The 19,980-nt window shown below is 40.0% G+C and overlaps 1 protein-coding gene across 2 annotated transcripts in view; it reads left to right on the top strand.

Annotated features, from left to right (window-relative positions):
* sptb (spectrin, beta, erythrocytic) overlaps positions 1–19,980 on the top strand; it is a 45,112-nt gene that overhangs the window by 20,537 nt on the left and 4,595 nt on the right. For both annotated transcript variants that reach the window (XM_008311842.3, XM_017036008.2), the window contains 22 exons: positions 1,111–1,381; positions 2,526–2,828; positions 2,918–3,068; positions 3,156–4,026; positions 4,383–4,520; positions 5,866–6,625; positions 7,454–7,656; positions 8,746–8,836; positions 9,354–9,500; positions 10,490–10,756; positions 11,231–11,455; positions 11,728–11,817; positions 12,248–12,538; positions 13,136–13,266; positions 13,521–13,725; positions 14,346–14,569; positions 14,913–15,063; positions 16,680–16,924; positions 17,730–17,868; positions 18,248–18,332; positions 19,150–19,346; positions 19,562–19,644. In XM_008311842.3, coding sequence (XP_008310064.2) covers positions 1,111–1,381; positions 2,526–2,828; positions 2,918–3,068; positions 3,156–4,026; positions 4,383–4,520; positions 5,866–6,625; positions 7,454–7,656; positions 8,746–8,836; positions 9,354–9,500; positions 10,490–10,756; positions 11,231–11,455; positions 11,728–11,817; positions 12,248–12,538; positions 13,136–13,266; positions 13,521–13,725; positions 14,346–14,569; positions 14,913–15,063; positions 16,680–16,924; positions 17,730–17,868; positions 18,248–18,332; positions 19,150–19,346; positions 19,562–19,644 — 5,268 coding nt within the window. The remainder of the gene's footprint in view (positions 1–1,110; positions 1,382–2,525; positions 2,829–2,917; positions 3,069–3,155; positions 4,027–4,382; positions 4,521–5,865; positions 6,626–7,453; positions 7,657–8,745; positions 8,837–9,353; positions 9,501–10,489; positions 10,757–11,230; positions 11,456–11,727; positions 11,818–12,247; positions 12,539–13,135; positions 13,267–13,520; positions 13,726–14,345; positions 14,570–14,912; positions 15,064–16,679; positions 16,925–17,729; positions 17,869–18,247; positions 18,333–19,149; positions 19,347–19,561; positions 19,645–19,980) is intronic.

Here is a 19,980-nt window from a genome sequence, read left to right as displayed (position 1 = left end):
AAAAAAAAAAGAAAAAAAAGCTGCACTACTAATGAACATTCTGGTTTCTCCACCACTGCCTCCAGCTCTTACCTCAGTATTAGAGAGAAATGATCTCTGCACAAGTGGTTTGGTCTCCCAGACTCACTGTACGGTTCAATTAAACAGACATGATGATTCATTCATCACATCACCGACCCGCGGCCAGAAATTAACCACCTAATATTGGAGTTATATTAGAAGTACTGGACTCTTTCTGCAAAAATGCCGCAGATAAATGCGTGACAGGGCTGCAGGTGCAGGGTAATACAATTATTATGTAGCTATGTGACAAAATTGGCTATTTTTCTTATTGAAACAGCTGGAAGTTACAGTGTATTTTTACATTAAGGCAAAGTTTCAAAGCATGAACTTCTGTAAAGACTGGAGGACAGAATTATGTACTGCAGCAGGAACCAGGAAATAAATGGACATCCCGGGAATTCATTTAGCCAAAAAAATTAACCACACTCCAGAAGTTGGACTGGTGTGGGTTGTAGGAACTACGAAGATGAGGGTGGCTGTACCCTTCACTTTCCTGATCACATTTACACCAACCATATTTTGTTAAGGTGGTGATTAATTAATTTTTAATTATTTAAATGGAATCTATTGGGTTTGCAAATGGTTTTGCACATTTTCCCTGCACTTTTTATAACAAATGCCTTCAGACCTAAGTCAACAAATCTGATTTAAAGATAAACTCAACAGCTTCTAATTTTAACTAATACAATTGTGTCAGATGTAAGTTTAACATTAATGAAAAATAATTGTGTTCATTTGAAGATAGACTGGACCAAGATTTCCGTAGCCTAACTTTTGTTTTCAGGCCCTAGCTTTGACAAAACAGGCTTTGACGATTCATCCTAGTTTTACTACTTTAATTCATAATTAAGGAGATAATTAATGGACTTTGATGGAGGCTGGGAAAACCTGTTTGCTGTAAAGACTTGTTGACCTTTTCAAAAAGCTGAGAATGTCTATGGTCCTTAGTGTTTGTTGCTGCTGATTCTCTAAACAAAATACAAATAAAATGCCTGAAAAGTAATTTTTAATAAATATTAAAAAATATGCAAAACACAAAAAAAAAAGGTTCTGTACATATTCAGTCAGTGAATTGAATGTTAAAAACAATGTTGTGTCATCAGATCATTCCATCTATTTTATGTTAAAACATGTGTCTCTCACATGTCTCTGTGAACAGGCGTGGGAGCGTCTGGAGAGGGCAGAACACGACCGTGAGCGCGTCCTCAGACACGAGCTGATAAGACAGGAGAAGCTGGAGCAGATTGCCAGGAGGTTCGACAGGAAGGCGGCCATGAGGGAGACCTGGCTCCTGGAGAACCAGAGGCTGGTGGCTCAGGTAAAAACCTGGCTGTTTTATATGATATGACAGTTTTTTTAATAACAGTAAGACTGAATCACAGTAGAGCAAGAATATATAACCAAAAAAAATCAGTGATGGGATTTAAGTTTTTTTTCTTTTAATTAAAGATTACAGTGAATTAAATCAGTGAATTAAAATCCCAGTTCAAACTGGGTTTTTGTTTTTACTTCGTACGTTCTCCTCTTCCACCCTGTAATACTCCATATTTTTTACCTACATTTCTTATTTCTACAGTTTACTGACGTGCACATGGGTGTTTGATTGATCACAAACTTTTGAATCCAATGTCCTGCTGTGATAAACTGGCCAAATGTCCAGCATTTTATCATTTTCTGCTGGGATTGAATCCAGCTCCTCTAAAAGCCTTAAAAGATGGGGGGCAAAGATCAGCCTTTTCCAATCTTCATTTGGGAGAAACCATGTGTTCAGGTTACAAACTGTTGTGACCCGATGTCCAGTTTATAAATTGTCCTATAATCTGCCCTGCTTTTCTTCCGTTAATCTCTTTTAGCTGCAGCCCTCTTCCAGAGATGCCATAGTGTCTGATCAGTATACTGGGTGTAGCCTGGCACAGGTGTTGTGTTTGATGCCCTGATATTTCACTAGTCAGCTGCTGCATTAGAAGAAACCTGGGGTTCACTGCCTCTCCACTTTGTTAGGGCAAATGGAGTCAAACTGTTGGTTGAAAGTTGGTTGATCAAAAACCTTTCCTGGAGGAAGACCACCTGGTTAACCCACCGAGCTTCAACATCTGATATGTTCTAACTGAAAGTTGGTTGATCAAAAACCTTTCCTACATCACTAAAGATAACGTTCAAGTAAAACGATCTGAAAAAACATGCCAATGCAAAATAATCTATTTATGGGTTCAAACCCACTTTTTGGATCCAAGAAAAAACGTTTTGTGTACACTGTGTGGGTCCCATTCCACCATTTGCAAAACAGTGATTAAAAAGTGTATTCATCAACCTCAAAACATTTCTTTTGACCAAAGTCAGAGTGAGGAAATATGTAAATGTAGATTTAACATGAATGGATGATTTATATTTGGATGTACTGCCATTCAACATACATCAAACATACATATTTAATAGTGGTTGAACTTTTCTCCAATCTCCAGGATAACTTTGGTTACGATCTCCCAGCTGTGGAAGCAGCAAAGAAGAAACATGACGCCATTGAAACGGACATTGCAGCATACGAGGAACGTGTCCAGGCGTTGGTGGACATCTCAAAGAAGCTGGAGGACGAGCGATACCACGACGCCAAGCGCATTGATGCACGCAAAGACAACGTCCTGCGTCTGTGGGACTACCTGCAGGAGCTGCTGGAGGCCCGCAGGGGGCGTCTGGATAAGAACCTGATCCTGCAGAGGACCTTCCAGGAGATGCTGTACATCATCAGCTGGATGGATGACATGAAGGTAGAGAGTGTGAAGCAGTACAATCACAAAACTGATCCCTGACACTTTTTAGAGACTGAGCTGATCACAGTGTTTTATTTTGTCCTCAGGCCAGACTACTGTCTCCAGACTTTGGGAAACATCTGTTGGAAGTTGAGGACTTGTTACAGAAACATGCCTTGCTAGAGAATGACATTGCCCTGCAGGCAGAGAGGGTACACAATGCCAGCGCTGATGCTCTCAAGTTTGCAAATGGAGACAGTAGGTTCACTTTTTAATTCCTGTAGAATCACCTGCTGCATATGCAGCTCCATCCGCTCAACTTATTTTGTCCATCTCTCCCCCCAGGCTACAAGCCTTGTGATCCACAGGTAATCCGGGACAGAGTCCAGCACCTTGAACTGTGCTACCAGGAGCTGTGTGCCCTGGCCGCCCAACGACGGGCACGCTTGGAACAGTCACGCCGTTTCTGGAACTTCCTGTGGGAGTTGGCAGAACTGGAAAGTTGGATCCGTGAGAAGGAGCACATTTTCTCCTCCTTGGATTACGGCAGGGACCTGACAAGCGTATTGGTGCTGCAGAGCAAACACAGCGCCTTCGAGGATGAACTGGGAGCCCGTCGAGGTAACCTCGAACAGGTACTCGCTGAGGGGGAGAAGATGCTCCAGGCCAAGCACTTTGGTTCTCCTAAGGTTCAGGAATGCATGGACGACATCAGGCAGCAGTGGGAGCAGCTGGAGGAGCTGGCTGCGTTCCGGAAGCAGAACCTGCAGGACACTCAGAGGTTCTTCCAGTTTCAGGGAGATGCTGACGAACTTAAGGCTTGGTTACTGGATGCCAAGAGGCAGATGAGCAGCGACGACGTGGGTCATGACGAGTACACCACGCAGCGGTTGCTCAAGAGACACAACGACTTGAGGAACGAGGCCATCAAGAATGGAGCCACCATTGAAGCTCTGTCAAAACAGGCCAACAATCTGCCCGAGGAGCTTCAGAACACCCCGGACATCCAGAGACGTCTCAAAGACATCAAGGACCTGTACATGGAGCTCCTGTCGCTGGCTGACGTGAGGCAGAAGCAGCTCGATGACACCATGGCTCTCTACATTATCTTCAGTGAGACTGATGCCTGTGAGCTCTGGATGGGCCAGAAAGAGACCTGGTTGGTGGGACTGGAGGTGCCAGAGAAGCTGGAGGATCTGGAGGTTGTTCAGAACAGGTGGGAAAATAAATCTCAAAGGAAATGCCCTCTGACACAGACTGCACTTCTGTGAACATAAGCTGTGACAGAACCAAGAAAATGTCGTAGGTTCGTAGGTTCGGTTTTTTATTTCTACTTCAAATAATGCCATATCTTGGCTGGAGGATAAAAAAAATCCAAGGGATTCCAGTGGGGCCTTAGATCAACATCTTTGAAGGCTTTGTTGTTTTGTTGAGCTGTGTCCATGTGGGTCCAATTTTCTTTGATGTTATTAGCCACGATTCTCGTACTTATTATCAAAGGACTAGTGTTGTCAAAAATACCACTTAATAAAATACGGTAAAATAAACCTTACGTGTTCCTATGTTTTACAGGTTGAGCATTTTGGCTCAAGATATGGCAAACATGCAGTCCAGAGTTGACGATGTGAACAAAGCTGTGAAACAGCTGGAGGACAACAGACACCCCCGCACCAAGGAGGTGAAGGACTGTCAGGTCAGGCTGAACAAGAGGTGAGTCTGACATTTAAAGAGAATTAAAAAAATACTGCAGTGTGAAGAAAGTCCTCAATCACAGGGTTTTTATGTTTTAGCCAGAAACTGTGACAAAGTCGAATTAGTTGTTGTACAACTCAACAAATGTGGCTTGGAAATATTTTTTACAGCGACATTTAGAAACTGTGACAAAGTTGAATTAGTTGTTGTACAACTCAAGAAATGTGGCTTGGAAATATTTTTTACAGTAGAAAACATTGACAGTCCCAGTGTGGAGGAAGTGACGGCTGAGTGGCTCGTGTGTATAGACTCACATCGAGATGATTAGTTTACATTTTTAAGGAAGACATGGTATTTTAAAGTAGGCCAGGTCCTCAGTGACGTTAGTTAGAATGCAGCCCCAAAATATGACAGAGCCTCATTGACATGTCACTGACATTTATAATCTGTTTATTCTGCTCAACTCTTTCTCATAGGGTTATCCAAATGAAATTAAAAAAAATAATTTTTTTTATAAATTTAATATTTTACCCATTAGTTTCTTTCACTTTTAGAACCTTTTAGACAAGGTTTCTGTAAAAAATATTTAAAGGGCAGATGCATCACTTAGTACTTACAAAACATGCACCCTGCGATAACGTTAATAGGATTTTGACATTTTGTGGCCTGCAGCTTCGTTTTCAGTCTTCTTCTCCTGTTTCTTTAAATACTTCCCAGCTGAATTGATGCCTTGACGAGGTTTTTATTCTGTTCTTTGCTGAAACCCCATTGGAAAACAATTTGTTGCAATGTAATGTCTTTTTTTGCTGACGCATTATTTTAATGATAAATTCACATTTTTCAGGTGGCAAGTCTGACTATTTTTGGAGTACTACTGACTGATATATTTATTATTTATATATATGTCTGCAAGTGCAAATTTGAATATTTTACATTTTTTTAATGTTCAGAAAATGAAAAAAACATATTCCCAAAAAGACTGAACCGTGTTCTCAAGAAAAACTATACAAATTATTTATAGACAGAAAATGATCTGAGCTTAGAGACTCAAGTTTGTTTGTGTGAATAGCACGTGTGCCAAGGCTGATTCAGAGAAGTGAAATATAATGGTGTTGAGTATGGAAATATATATGACAGACAAACAGATGCTAAAAAGGCTAAAAAGGTGGGAATGAAAGATGTCGACAGACAAACAGATAGGCTAAAAAGGTGGGAATGAAAGATGTGCAGGAAAGCATTAAAAAAACAACTGAGCGATTGTTGTATGTAGATGGTCTTAGTTTTTCTAGTAATTTAACAAATTAGAGGCAAAAAGTACTGCATTAGATCTGTTTAAAGAAACACGGTTTGATTTCCTTTGCAGATGGGAGGCCTTCAAGGCCATGGTGGAGGATAAAAAGAGGAAGGTGGATTCTGCTGTCAGCCTCCACAACTACGGTCTGGAGTGTGACGAGACCGAGGCCTGGATCAAAGACAAGACACGGGTGATCGAGTCCACGCAGGACCTGGGCAATGACCTGGCAGCTGTCATGACCATCCAGAGGAAGCTGTTTGGTATCGAGCGGGATTTAGCCGCCATCGAAGCTAAGCTGACCTTCCTCAGGAAAGAAGCCGACCATCTGGCTCAAGATCACCCAGAGAACGCTGACGACATCCTGGCCCGCAGAGGAGAGCTGGACGAAGCCTGGGACACGCTAAAGAAGACCCTGAAGGACAGAGAAGACTCTCTGGGTGAAGTCAGCAAGTTACAGACCTTCCTCCAAGACATGGACGACTTCCAGTCCTGGCTGTTCAAGACCCAGAAGGCAGTGGCGTCAGAGGAGATGCCAGCCTCGCTGCCTGAGGCTGAGGGTCAGCTCAGTCTCCACGACGCAGTGCGTGAAGACATCAACAACCACGACGAGGACTATCTCTGTGTGAAGGACACGGGGGCTCAGGTGATGCAGGGACAGGAAGGAGATCCTCAGTACCAGCAGCTGGAGCAGAGGCTCAAAGGCCTGGACCGTGGATGGTACGAGCTGCAGACCATGTGGGACAGTCGCAAGAACCTCCTGGACCAGGGTCTGGGATTCCAGCAGTTTATGAGAGACACCAAAGCTGTGGAGGCCATTCTTAACAACCAGGTACGGTACTGCATGGTTTGTCCAAAATCTGGTCCTGGCTCCAAATGTGGTACTAAGACAGGTTTTCTGTGGTCCATGCTTTCTCTAGCATCTCTTTTTTTTAAAAGAAATTGTCATATTTAACTTCTGTCACCTAAATGTTAGTTTTGATTTTCTACACCTAACTTTTAGCTGTTTCTGACACATTTGGACTGATTTCAAGCTCTGTTGAACTGGCTAGCTCATAGCTGTCTTTTTTCTTTAGTTTTTCTATTTTCAAAGAATACATTTTAACAAATTTTTGTTCATTTTTAATCAATAGTCATTTCAAGTGTTTTTGCAAAAACCCTTCGGCTTTCTGGTCAAAATTTTAGTTTTCCTGTCCACCAACTGAAGACATGCAGGTTTGAATTTATTGTTATTTATGACTCAATTTATTTATACTATTATATCGGTTCTTTTTTCATTCTCTTTTATTCAATTATTTGCTACCTCTAAGTACGTTACCTTTGTTAACCTTATTTAAAGGTTATCTGTTCTTCTTTTGTGGGATTATTTCTAATAATCTTTATAATTAGAATAATTACTAATATTTTTTCTTATCAAGATCTTGGCTAATATGTCTGTGTGTCTCTAGCACACACTTTTTAGTCACCACAGTCGTATGAAGAGCTAAATAATGATGGCTGTAACAGTGTTACAGGTATTCAGAAGAATGTGGCAGAGAAGAATGCAGCACAGTCACTTCTCTGCTGCATGTTTGTCATTTAACGTTCTCTTCTTGGTTTGTTTGGTCTCAGTCCTTTTTTCACCGCTCTCACCAACATGTTTTGGACGGCTCTGTTTCAGGAGTACACACTGGCCCACACCGACAGGCCCGACACCTTGGCCGGGGCGGAGCAGGCCCTGAAGAAGCACGAGGACTTTGTGAACACCATGGAGGCCAACGAGGACAAGATCGACGGAGCTCTGCAGTCGGGACACAGACTGGTGGACAGTAACAACCTGTACGCTGTGAAAGTCCAGGACAAGATGGACTCCATCCAGGAAAGGTCAGTGTCTATAGGTCTGGATTGTTGTGCTGGAGCGGCAGTTTTTTTTTTTCATGACTGTAAATCTGACACCTTGAGTTTAAATACAAAAAGTATGAAACTCACGATTCAGGTACAAAAAATGTATTTGTTACGATTTAAAATGAATTGATTTCTTAAAAATATTTGTAGCCTGCAGTTCAGGTTACAAAATAAACTTTCCTTGTGCATTTACATTTTATTTAGAATATTTTTTATCAATTCAGCTAACTTTAAGCAAATTCTTGCCTAAAGTGTTTTTTTATTTTATTTTTTACATTTGCCCTTTTTATCGTTAATTTTTGCTAATATGTTTAACACTTTTAGCAAAGTTTCAGTTACCCTCACTCCAACTTTTATTTAGATTTTTAAATATAGATGTTTACGTATTTTTTAAACCAGTAGTTTTTTTTTCCAACTTTGTTGTTAAATATTTCTTTCTTAATGTTTTAGTTGTTTTATTCTCTGAGTGATTTATCCTGCCTTTAGTTTAAGCTGTTTCTGGAAAATTATTTAGTTTCGATTTGCATTAATTTGTGCAAGTTTTTGCTTATTTGCTGTTTGCTTATATGCTGTTTTGAAGATACTTTAACTGAAACAACTTGTATTTGTCTAATGGATAACGTGAACAACAACTACATTAAGTGATTTTATAAGTGAACTTAAAGTCTGCTGTAGAACTAGAACTGCAATAGATCTGAAATAGATGTTCAATGGTAAACCCCTGAGTTATAAACATGTGATGTGAAGTTCAGTACAACATCCTCCGCTGTCAGTCAGAGGCAGTAAAACGGACAGAGAAACTTCTCGCCTTAACTCCTCCAATTTACTCTGCAGACACAGCCCTGAGATAATGGATATTGATCTGTAGGTGAGAGCCAGTCCTGCTGGTGTAAACCACAGACAGATGACTCTTTCAGGGTTACTGTGTCAGGTATTTCTGTGTGCAGCAGGAGCAGCAGCAGCAGGAGGAGGAGGAGGAGGAGGAGCAGGTCTCAACGGACTTGTCTCTATGTTTTACAACTTTATTTTTTTTAAATCCTCTGCTTTGTCTCTGTGTTTGACTTTCAGGCGTGACAAAAACAAGAGTCGAGCCCAGGAGGTGTCTGAGAAGCTGCGGGACAACAGGGAGCTGCAGCACTTCCTGCAGAACACACAGGACGTGAGTCCACTCTCAGCTTCAGCCTGGTTCAAATCCCTGGCTCAGTATTTGGTGGATCTGTTACTTATGGCTAAACTGTTTTATTACGGTTCATGATAGAATTGTTAATTAGATTGAGATTTTTTAAATTATTATTCTGTGACTAATGTAGGTTACGTGTGACCAACATTCCAGAGAGTGATTTATATTTATTTTAATCCTTCTGTTTAAGTCACAAGTTATATTTGTTCTAACTTTTATTTTTATAAAGTTGTAAATTTTTATTTCTTTTTTTGTTTTGGCTTTGACTGGTTTGTTTGTCTGACTCACAAATTTGCTCATGCTACAATTGAATTTGAGAATGAAGCACTGAAACAGTTTAGTGGACATGAAATATATATATTTTTTATCTGAAAGACAAAGATTTAGAAACCTTACTTTTAGATTCTCCTCAAATGTTCTTCTCCTCGTAATCATTTAGTTTTGTTTTTTTCCTAGTCCCTCCCCTAGTTTTCACTAATATTCTCTTTCTGTTCAGTTGACCGTGTGGATCCATGAGAAGATGCTGACCGCTCAGGACACGTCGTACGATGGGGCCAGAAATCTTCACAGCAAGTGGCTGAAACACCAGGCCTTCATGGCTGAGCTGGCCTCCAACAAGGACTGGCTCGACAAAGTGGACCAGGTCTGTGAAGAGTTTTCAAGCTCATCTTTTTGTGGTAGTTAAAAAAAAAGTCATCTCTACATCGAGATTGATACAACACAAAAACCAGATTGTAAATATTTGACACCATTTTTGTCCTGGTGAAGAATGCAGTTAAGATAAGTCATCTTCCCAGCTGTAGTAGTAAAGAACCTCTCCTGCGTCCGCGAACACAGTGTGAGTCCGGTCTTAGAGACTAACACACCTTAAGGAACCGTCTCTCTCCTGGATGATGGATCACCACCACAGACGTGTTGTGACACATGTTGGAATGAATTCCCTTCTGTGTCCACAGGAATATGAGAGGAAGTGCAGGGAACTCACAGGTTCTAGGAACAGTCAGTGCTCTGCTCTTATTCACACATTCTCACTCAGCTGAAACGAACCAGCTGCAGCACAGTGAGACCAGCGGCTTCTTTAAATCCTCGACTCTCCAGGAGACAGAGACTGGTCATTTATTGAAAACATTTTTTTATTCATTTCTTTTGTGCTTTTTTTTAAAAGGTGAAATTTTCGTTGCTTTACATTATTGTATAAATCAATGTTATCTTTCAGTGCTAATTTGTATTGGTGTTTTAGAGGGAATTATTATTACTTTAAGCTGTATCTGGCACAATATTGATCATTTTGCAAATTTATTTTTTAAAATAACTAATATTTTTTTAAATTTTTGTCTCACGGGTATTCCTACTTTATTTAACTTAAGGTAAATTTTGGTCTCTGTTTTTGGCTAACTTTTAACTGCCATTAGCACAATATTGACTTGTTGACTCATTTTAACCATTTTAAAAATTGCTCTACCTTTTAACTAACTTTAATCAAAATTTCAATTATTATTTTTCCTACTTTTAGCATTTTGTTCCTTGATCATTTTTGACTATTTACACAGTCAGCAATTTTATATCCACATTTAATTTCTTGTATTTTGCCACTGATGTAAAATGTCCTGTTCTTGGTGTGTGCCTACACAGGAGGGTTCCGACCTGATGGAGGCCAAACCTGAGTTCGAGCCCATTGTCAAAGACCGTCTGGCCAAACTCCACGAGCTGTGGGACAAACTGGAATCCACCACACAGGAGAAGGCTCGGCTGCTGTTCGATGCCAACCGCTCTGAGCTGTTTGACCAGAGTCTCGGTGACATGAGGAAGTGGCTCAGCGACCTCCAGCAGCAGCTGCAGAGTGGAGATGAGGACGTGAAGGATCTGACCAAAGCCAACATCCTCCTGAAGAAGCAGCAGGTCAGTGGGTTTTGGTGATTTTTTTTGTCAATCCTACACCAAGAACAGCCAAGTTTTCACAAATTGTTAGAAATGACTGAAATTGTTTTAAATTTTCAAATTTGCCTGGCATTTAAATAGAACATTTTTAAACTTTAGATTTTTTGTAGTGTGTTAATAAATTGTTTTGTGATATTTTACCTAAATTTAAGCTGTTAGCCTTTTTAGCAAACCAATGTGCTACTTTTACTCACATCTTTTGATTTACCTTCTAACTCCAAACTATTGGTTGACTATTTTTAGGTTTCCTTCTGCTAATTTGACTACATTTTAGCTACATTTTTTTTTTTAAATAACAAAAATATCTGAACTTTTTTTAGCATGTGTTTTGGATAATTTCAACCTTTCACTGTGATTCTTCATCTCTTGATCCTGATTAGATTTTCCGACAGTCTATTTATCTGTGTTTCTCTCATCACATCCTGTCGCTGCCAGGTGATGGAGAACCAGGTGCGAGACCGTGTGAAGGAGCTGGAGGAGCTCCAGGAGGCAGTCGACAAACACGGAGGAGGCAGGGAGGACCAGCCGGAGCTGGAGTCAGAGATTCTGACCCAGCGGAATGAATTCCAGCAACTTTTTACTCCACTGGCTCAACGCAAAAGCAAACTGGAGGCAGCAAAGGCTGTTCATCAGTTTTACAGAGACCTGGCTGATGAGCTGGTGAGCATGTGTTGCATTTAGGAGTAAAATAAAATATTAAAAATGGAAATGTAAGAATTCCACGGCTCTGACAAATAATGATAAACATCTGGAGTGTTATATTTAAAATCTCTAAACAATAATATTATTTACTACAGTTTTTATGCGGTTTTCACTGCATACATCGACTTAAATCAACTGGAAAAATGTCTTAAAGTATCATTTTTGTTCTCCTGTTTTATTTTTATAATGTCTTTGATTTTTGACCCTCTCTTCATCGTTCATCCCCTCAGCTGTGGATAGAGGAGAGAATGCCCTTGGCCATGTCAGAAGATCACGGCCACAATCTCCAGACGGTGCAGATGCTGCAGAAAAAGAACCAGGTCGAGAGCTTTCTCTAGTCCTTCTGCTGTTTATAGACTTGTGGTTTTGATACACAGGTGTATATCTTGTTTTATAGATAAATAAAATACCTGGAAGACCAAAAATACAAAGAAAAAAAATGAAAACAAAGGGAATCCAATAATCTCTTACTCTCAGAAGTTGAGTTGTACAGTCTATAGCTTTATACAGACCAAATGTAATAATAACACAGTATATCTAAACATACTTGTTTATCTTGGAGGCTTTTTTCCAACATTATACATTATGACAAAAAACAAATTATTAGTCACTTAAAATTAAGAAAACAAGTGTTTTGTGTAAACATCAACAAAAGCTAGTTTCAGTTAGTACTTAAAAACATATAATCATACTTTTCTGTCATTCTGTACCATAAATGTTGACGTGAGTCATTGTTTTCTGTCCTCGTAGACATTACAGAGGGAAATCGAGGGCCACCAGCCCCGTGTGGATGAAGTCCTGGAGCGAGGTCAGAAGATGGCAGAAGTCGCCAGCGCCGAGGGCCGAGTGGAGACAGAGCGGATTACAGATCAGATGACGGAGCTGCAGGAGGCGTGGGCTCGGCTGCAGGATGAGATGGGGAAACGCAGACAGAGGCTGAACCAATCAGATTTAGCCCAGCAGTACTACAACGACGCCGACGAAGCTGAGGCCTGGATAGGAGAGCAGGAGCTGTACATGATCACTGAGGAAAAGGCCAAGGTCAGGAGGTCAAACACGGAGAGAAGAGAAAGTGGCAGTGAATCAAAATGTTTTCTGCCACTTTTTCAATCATACCAGTTATTGCCAAAATGTTATTTTCCACACAATGTGTTCAGTTTAAAAAAATAATTGCCAAACTTCTTATTGGCAAATGTTTCACTTTTTGAGAATTAGGCTAGTTGGCTAGCAAGTAATTTATGACATTATTTTCATCTGCCTTTTCTTTTTTGGCAAAACAAATGATGTAATTTACCTTTTTTTTTTCATTCATACTCCCGTAACTTGTACAAACTTAACTTAAATTGTATTTGTATCTTTTACACTAATTCTCACACTAACTCTAATTATTGTTGATTATTTATCAGTCATATTTTTTGCTGTCCTTTATCTAATACTGTTAACTTTCTCGACTATTTCTCCTTCTGTTTTGTATTAGCGGTAAACTATTAGCTTTTCCCGCTGAACTTTCACCTACATTTATTAACCGACGTGTGTCATGTCCAAATGAGTTTCTGCCTCCAGCATCAACTTTAACTAATGGGTTTTGATATATTTTGCTTCTGTTCCTCTGATCCTCATCCTTCTTCACCTCTTCAGGATGAACAGAGCGCCATGCTGATGCGGAACCGCCACATGATCCTCCAGCAGGCCGTGGACCACTTCACCGAGTCCATCCAGAACCTGTCGGACCGGGCTCAGACGATGTTTGCAGAGGACCATCCTGACGGGTGTGTGCCGAGGGAAAAAATTACATCTAAACCTGATGTGACAAAAATGTCATTTCCTCTTCTGTTGTCCCAGTTGGACGTGGTAAAGCTTGATAAGAGGAGCAAACAGCTAAAGTGTGATAATCCCTGCTTCCAAATCACAAAACTCATCTTGAGTAAACCTCAATCCAATTACTTTGCTTTGTTTTTCTCATTTCTTTCCTCTCCTCTTCATCTCATTGACCTCTGCTGCTCTTCCTTGACCTTGTGAACAGGGAGAGCATCATCAGGAGACAGGGACAGGTGGACAAACAGTATGCTGGTCTGAAGGAACTGGCCGAGGACCGCAGGAAGAAGCTGGACCACACCTACCAACACTTCCTCCTGAGCAGAGAGGTGGAGGACCTGGAGCACTGGATCGCAGAGAGGGACGTGGTGGCGTCCTCCCAGGAGATGGGACAGGACCTGGACCAAGTGATGGTAATGAACGCACAAAAACCATACAAACCACTGGATTCAGAGTTGAAAAGGTCGCTGGTCATTAGACCTAATATGACATGACTGACAGGTGATTACATTCACTTTTAATTAGGTTTACTTTGACTAATTTAGCTTCTTATACATGTCCCTGAAGAGAACGTTGGCCTGTGGCGTAACATCACTTTGGAGACGGAGCTCATCTAAGAAGTCAGGCAGAAACCAATGATTAATACAGTTACCCAATAATATTGTCATTATTTTTTAGTGCTGTAATCTCCCAGTGGATTATTATGGGTCGATACTTTCTGGGTGGACCAAAATTCTGATTGGTCTATTTTTTTGGTTGTATTTTTATATATATACCTTATTATTCTAGTTGCATATATAAAAAATGTATGTTCTGTAATCATTGCTGTCATCCTAAAAATTTAAAAGAAGTTTTGTGTGTATTTCAGTGTATTCACATGCTAACACACCTTTGTTTGACAGAATGACTGGAGGTGCAGTTTGGCTCATACTGTTTTTTTATCTTTTTATTTTGGCTGCAGTTATAGAAAGATTGATTCTACACAAAATGTGAATTCTACATGAATGTGAACATGTTTTTTTTTTTTTTTTAGCTCCTGAGGGACAAGTTCAGAGAGTTTGCTCGAGAGACGGGGATGATGGGACAGGAGCGGGTGGACATGGTGAACCAGACCATTGACGACCTGATCGAAGGCGGTCACACTGAGGCTGCCACCATGGCCGAGTGGAAGGACAGCATTAACGACAGCTGGGCCGATCTGCTGGAACTGATCGACACCCGTGCTCAGCACCTCATGACGTCTTATGAACTGTTAAAGTAAGAAAGTCTGACCCGTGCAGATACCTGGACTGACATTGTCAGATTTTTTTTTTTTTTTTATGTAATCCTGTGTTTTAACACAATCTCTCAGATTGATGTGGGTGTTTAAAGTGTTTGGAGCGTGTGATGAATGACATCAGCTTTTAAAACATCTGGCTCAGACAGCAGCGACACAAAGATTTTAAATTCACTTTAACGGCTTCATCAATCATGGGGAGTCTGGTGATAAAACGTGATGATAACACACAGACACACACACACACACACCAGCACACCAAAACACACACACACACACTGAACTAAAAGAGTTAAAAATGTATTTCTTTCTGCCTCTTCTAAGGTACTTTGACGATGGTAAGGAGCTGGTGGTTCAGATCCAGGAGAAGCAGAAGGAACTTCCTGATGACTTGGGCGAGGACTTCAGCAAAGCCGAGTCTTTCCACAGAATGCATGCAGCCTTTGAGAGAGACATCAGTGCACTTGGAAAACAGGTAGAGAGTCAACCAGGTTTTTTTTATTTTTACTATAATGAAAGGCATATATTTAGAGTGTTGCATACTTCAGTAACAGATGGAGAAAAAACCTCATGCAAAAGTTAGAACATACTATAAAAATGCAACAAACTAAAGGCTAAAATTTGGTGTTTGGTGTCTGAGGGTTAAATCAGTTTTTTTAGCCAGGCATTTTAGGTCTGAAATCTGGACTGCAGGGAGGGCAACCAAACATTTTATTTCTATCATTTATCAGAGTATAATACATTACTCTCTGATATTGTAATGTAGGCCTGACCATCAATGGTGTCCTCAGTGTATATAGTTCTCCAATGACTTCACCAGTGTCACTGTTCTATCTCGCCATCGTCTTTGGCCTTGACCTCGAACTAGTTAACCTTCCTGTCATGTTCGGGTCAAATCTGACCAATTGACAACTTAAAACACTCTTCGCTTTTTATTACATCTGATTGCCTCATGAACATGAACATATAAAAGTTATGATCACCGCTTACATTAAATTGTTTTATTCAACCTTGTAACATCTGTGGTGTTCCTGGTCAAAAGTCACCACCATAGGAAATGAATGGGTATACAGGTAAATTCATCCATCGGATGAGAAAACATCCCCATGCACACCACCCCAACACAGACACACACACACCACAGCCTCTGGACATGATTTTGGAAGAAGATGTAGAGGGAGCTGAAGTTGAACCAGAGATAGAGGAGGATGTCTCAGAAGTGGAAGACAACACTGGTTTTGATTCAGACGTTTGAGGAGACTGACCAGCCGACAGATGGAGAGGACAGAAGAAGTAGAGCGAGAGTGGAAAACGTCATAAAGATGACACCAGGGCCAACAGGGTGTGCAACGTCTCGTGTGGATGACAAGTCCATCTTCCAACTCTTTTTACCAGAGTCCACTGAGGGAATTAAACTGGAGATGACAAACCTGGAGGGGAAGCATGTGTTTGGGGACACCTGCAGAGAAGTAGACCTGGTAGACATTCAAGCCTACGTAGGTCCGTTGATTCTAGCGGGAGTATATTGCTCAAACAATGAGGCTACAGAAAATCTATGGGATGCAGAGTCTGGCAGGCCTATGTTCCCGGCAACTATACACACACGCACACACACAAACACAGACATTCTGACCAGGAACACTAAAGTAAGGGATGTGGGGTGAACACGACAGGAGGGTCAAGACAAATGAGTGTATTTTTAGTCATTTTTGAGAAACTTTATTTTCGGAGATTTGTTCAGGAAATTATTGGTATAGTATTTACTGTGATCAAAAGTTGGCGTACCAAAAAAGTATATTTTTTCTGAATTTTAACAACAGAAATGGGCATAGCTAAGTATTTTAAGGCAAATGAGTGTACCAATAATTTCCTTGTGGAGGAGTTTTGTCTCTGGTTTTGCCTTTCTTTTTTACATTTTAAATTTGCCCTGGAACACTAAAGTCAGGGGTTTGGGGTGAACACGATAGGAGGGTTAAAGACCTTGTCTAAACTGAACATGTCTCCATAATATTTAATCGATCCCCTTCACTTCTGTGTCATTATCTTATACTGTAATGGCTTTATCAAATCTGTTGTTTCTTCTCCCTTTAGGTTCCGCAGTTCCAGGAAACAGCGTCCAGGCTCCGAGCCCAGTATGCAGGTGAGAGGGTGGATGCCATTAAGGCCGCAGAGCAGGAAGTTCTTCAGGCCTGGAAAGGTCTGTTGGAAGCCAGTGAGGGTCGCAGGGCTCGACTGGTGGAAACTGCTGAGAAGTTCCGCTTTTTCACCATGGTCCGGGACCTGATGGCCTGGATGGAGAGCATCATCCAGCAGATAGAGACTCAGGAGAAGCCCAGGTCAGTGTTGAAAGATCTTCTGTGTGACATTTGTCTGACAATACAGAAGATACGAATATACGTAGTAGATTTTTCTGAATTAGTTTAAAAAATACAGACATTTATGGATATTTGTAACAATTAAGTTTCATATATCTCTGGGCAAGAAATCAGATTTTTTCAAATGAATAAAAAAAATACACAATTCTGAAATTTCTCTTGCTTAAACTTATTTCATTTACATTTTTTGTTATTATTTTTGAATAATTGTTTCTTTATACTTCATTTTGATGTGTTGTTCTACATTGTTTATCTTTATTTTAAGCTATTTCTGGGATAACTTCAAGCTATTTGATGACCCAATTTTTACTTGACTTATTATGTTGATTCATGCTGTGTCTGTTAGATGTTCTGTAGCATTTGTTTCCTATATTTTCTTCTATTTTGGCTAACCATTAGCTATTGTTGAAGTGTGATTTAGATATTTTAATTTATATTTTAGTTTGTTTATTATTATATTCAAGGTGATGTTACTTTTATTTAGTAGCATATAACATATATATTTAGATAATTTATAGCTTATTTGTTATAGGTCTGTGCTAACTCTGTGAACCATCAATGTGAAGCATGACCTTTAGCTTTATCCTTTGCTAACTTTTAGCAGCTTGTAATACATAAAAAAACAACTTAGGGCAGTGTCTGCGTTAGGCATTAAAATCTGGCTTTAAATGAACATGCTATACATTCGCATTATCACAGAATCACAGTAGGCTGAGGTTGAGTTCTTACACACATCACATCAATCATCATCTCCACTGAACGTTAGGGACGTCTCCTCCGTGGAGCTACTGCAGAAATACCACCAGGGAATTCGCTCAGAGATCGAGGCCAGAGGAGCCAAATTCACCGACTGCACGGACCTGGGCAAAGACCTGCTGACACGGAAGCACCGGGACTCTGTGGAGGTGAGTTTTCAGCAGCAGCAGCAGTTGCAGCAGCAGAGATGGTGTTCTATTCATTCTCAGGCGGCGCTTTAAATTCACTGCTTTCATTAGATTTAATTACTTTTCTGGGAGCGATTGTTCTGGTCTCACACAATGAAACCAATTGGATTAGCACAAAAGAAAATAAGAGAGAAAAAAGCTGCACTCATCTTGCACTCATCAGGGAGACTATAGAGAAGCTACTAATTAGAAATGGAAGAGGCAAAAGAATTTAAATGAGCCATTGACCTCAGCCCTGTCTTAACACTGGGTTAATCATTTCTCTGCACTCGTGCTGAGAGGACAACAGGCCAGTTCCTGTTTTCACGGAGTCCATTAATAATGCTGATGTGTTACTCAGATCAAAGAGAAGCTGGTGCAGCTGATGGAGAAGAGGAAGGAGATGATGTTCAAGTGGGACAACAGATGGGACTGGCTCAGACTCCGTGAGTACAAAAACACTCAGACTCAGGAAATACGGGAAAGTTCACTGTGTTGATATAGACACAATATATATTTTTTCACATCATCCAGATTCGAGTATTATCATATCATATTGTTTTAACCTATCAGGTTTAAAACATGTCCACTGAAACTACAGATTAGTTTGACTTAATAATAAAATATGAAGTACATAACAAAACAAATTGAATAGAATGAACATTGAAAAATGTAAACAGTATAAGAAGTAGAAAAATATAAAGTAGATATAAAGTAACACAGTGAACTAGTTGACTAGATGAGTGTTTTTGCGGCTATGTAACCCTCTGGAGTAATGAAGATGCCTTAAAATGTAAACATAATCATTTTCAAGTTATGATGCTGCATACGCTGTTAACATCGTTGCTACTTGAAAATGTGCATCATCTTTAATAACACTTTAATACTTTAAGAATACAGATTAGTTGGTTCAAATTAAAACATAACACAATACAATATATTAAAAATAAGTAAAAATTAGCAGCACTGAATACTCTTAATGGTCAGTACAACAGTGAACCCAACATGTTAACATACAGTATATACAGTATATACTCTATGTATAGATGTGTATATATATATATATATATATATATTCAAAGATACAACTAATCACTATAACTGACCTAAAATGTATTGCGATCACTAATTACAACCATATAATCGCCCAGTCCTAGCTCCGACTGATGAGTCGTACAAGATCTGTGGAGTGAACCAAAAGTCTGGTCAGGAAAGAGAGCTTTAATATCTCTGCTGACCTCTCTGAAATCGTTGTATCTGCAGTGCTGGAGGTGTGTCAATTTGCCCGCGATGCCTCTGTGGCGGAAGCTTGGCTCGTTGCTCAGGAACCGTATGTGAGCAGCAGAGACCTGGGCCACACAGTGGACGAAGTGGAAAAGCTCCTCAAGAGACACGAAGCTTTCGAGAAGTCCACTGCCACCTGGGAGGAGCGTTTCTCTGCACTGGAGCGTCTCACTACGGTATGGAGTAAAAACTGCTTCTTGTTCACAGCAAAAAAAAAAAAATATTTCAAACTAGAGCTAAGAAAAATAAGCCACAAACTCTAAAGACGAATAATGTTAGCTAGTAAAAATTATTATTAGTAGAACTTGTTCTTAGCACCAATGATTAAAATGGTAGAGACTAAATGTCTATTGTTGTTGTCATCATTATTGTTATTATGAAACTGTTGCAGTTGGAACTGTTGGAGCTGAGGAAGCAACAGCAAGAGATGGAGGAGAGGATGAAACAAGAGCCAGGCTCTGATAAGGACAGCAGGTATCTAAGTGATGAAAACACACACACACACACACACTTGGCAGTTGTTGTTAAATCATAAAATTATAAAAAAAAAAAAAAATTTAATTTTTCGATAAAATCCCAATTTTGGGTGTCACGTGGTCACAGGGTGAAGAATTATCATGAATTTTTAAAAAAAAAAAGTTTTTCTGCATGTTTCTCATTAAAAAGAGCATTTTGAAACATTTTTTTTTAGAATTTCTTTTGGGAATGTTTCGGTAAATTCTTAGTTTGGTGTGTCATGTCAACAATAGCAAAACATTTTTTTCCAAAATCTTATCATCTCTGCACGTTTCTCATCAAATAACAGCGTTT

Source organism: Cynoglossus semilaevis, chromosome 1 (assembly GCF_000523025.1).
Source record: "Cynoglossus semilaevis isolate Cse_v1.0 chromosome 1, Cse_v1.0, whole genome shotgun sequence".
NCBI classification, from domain to species: Eukaryota; Metazoa; Chordata; class Actinopteri; order Pleuronectiformes; family Cynoglossidae; genus Cynoglossus; species Cynoglossus semilaevis.
This window is presented reverse-complemented; position numbering and strand designations above follow the sequence as displayed.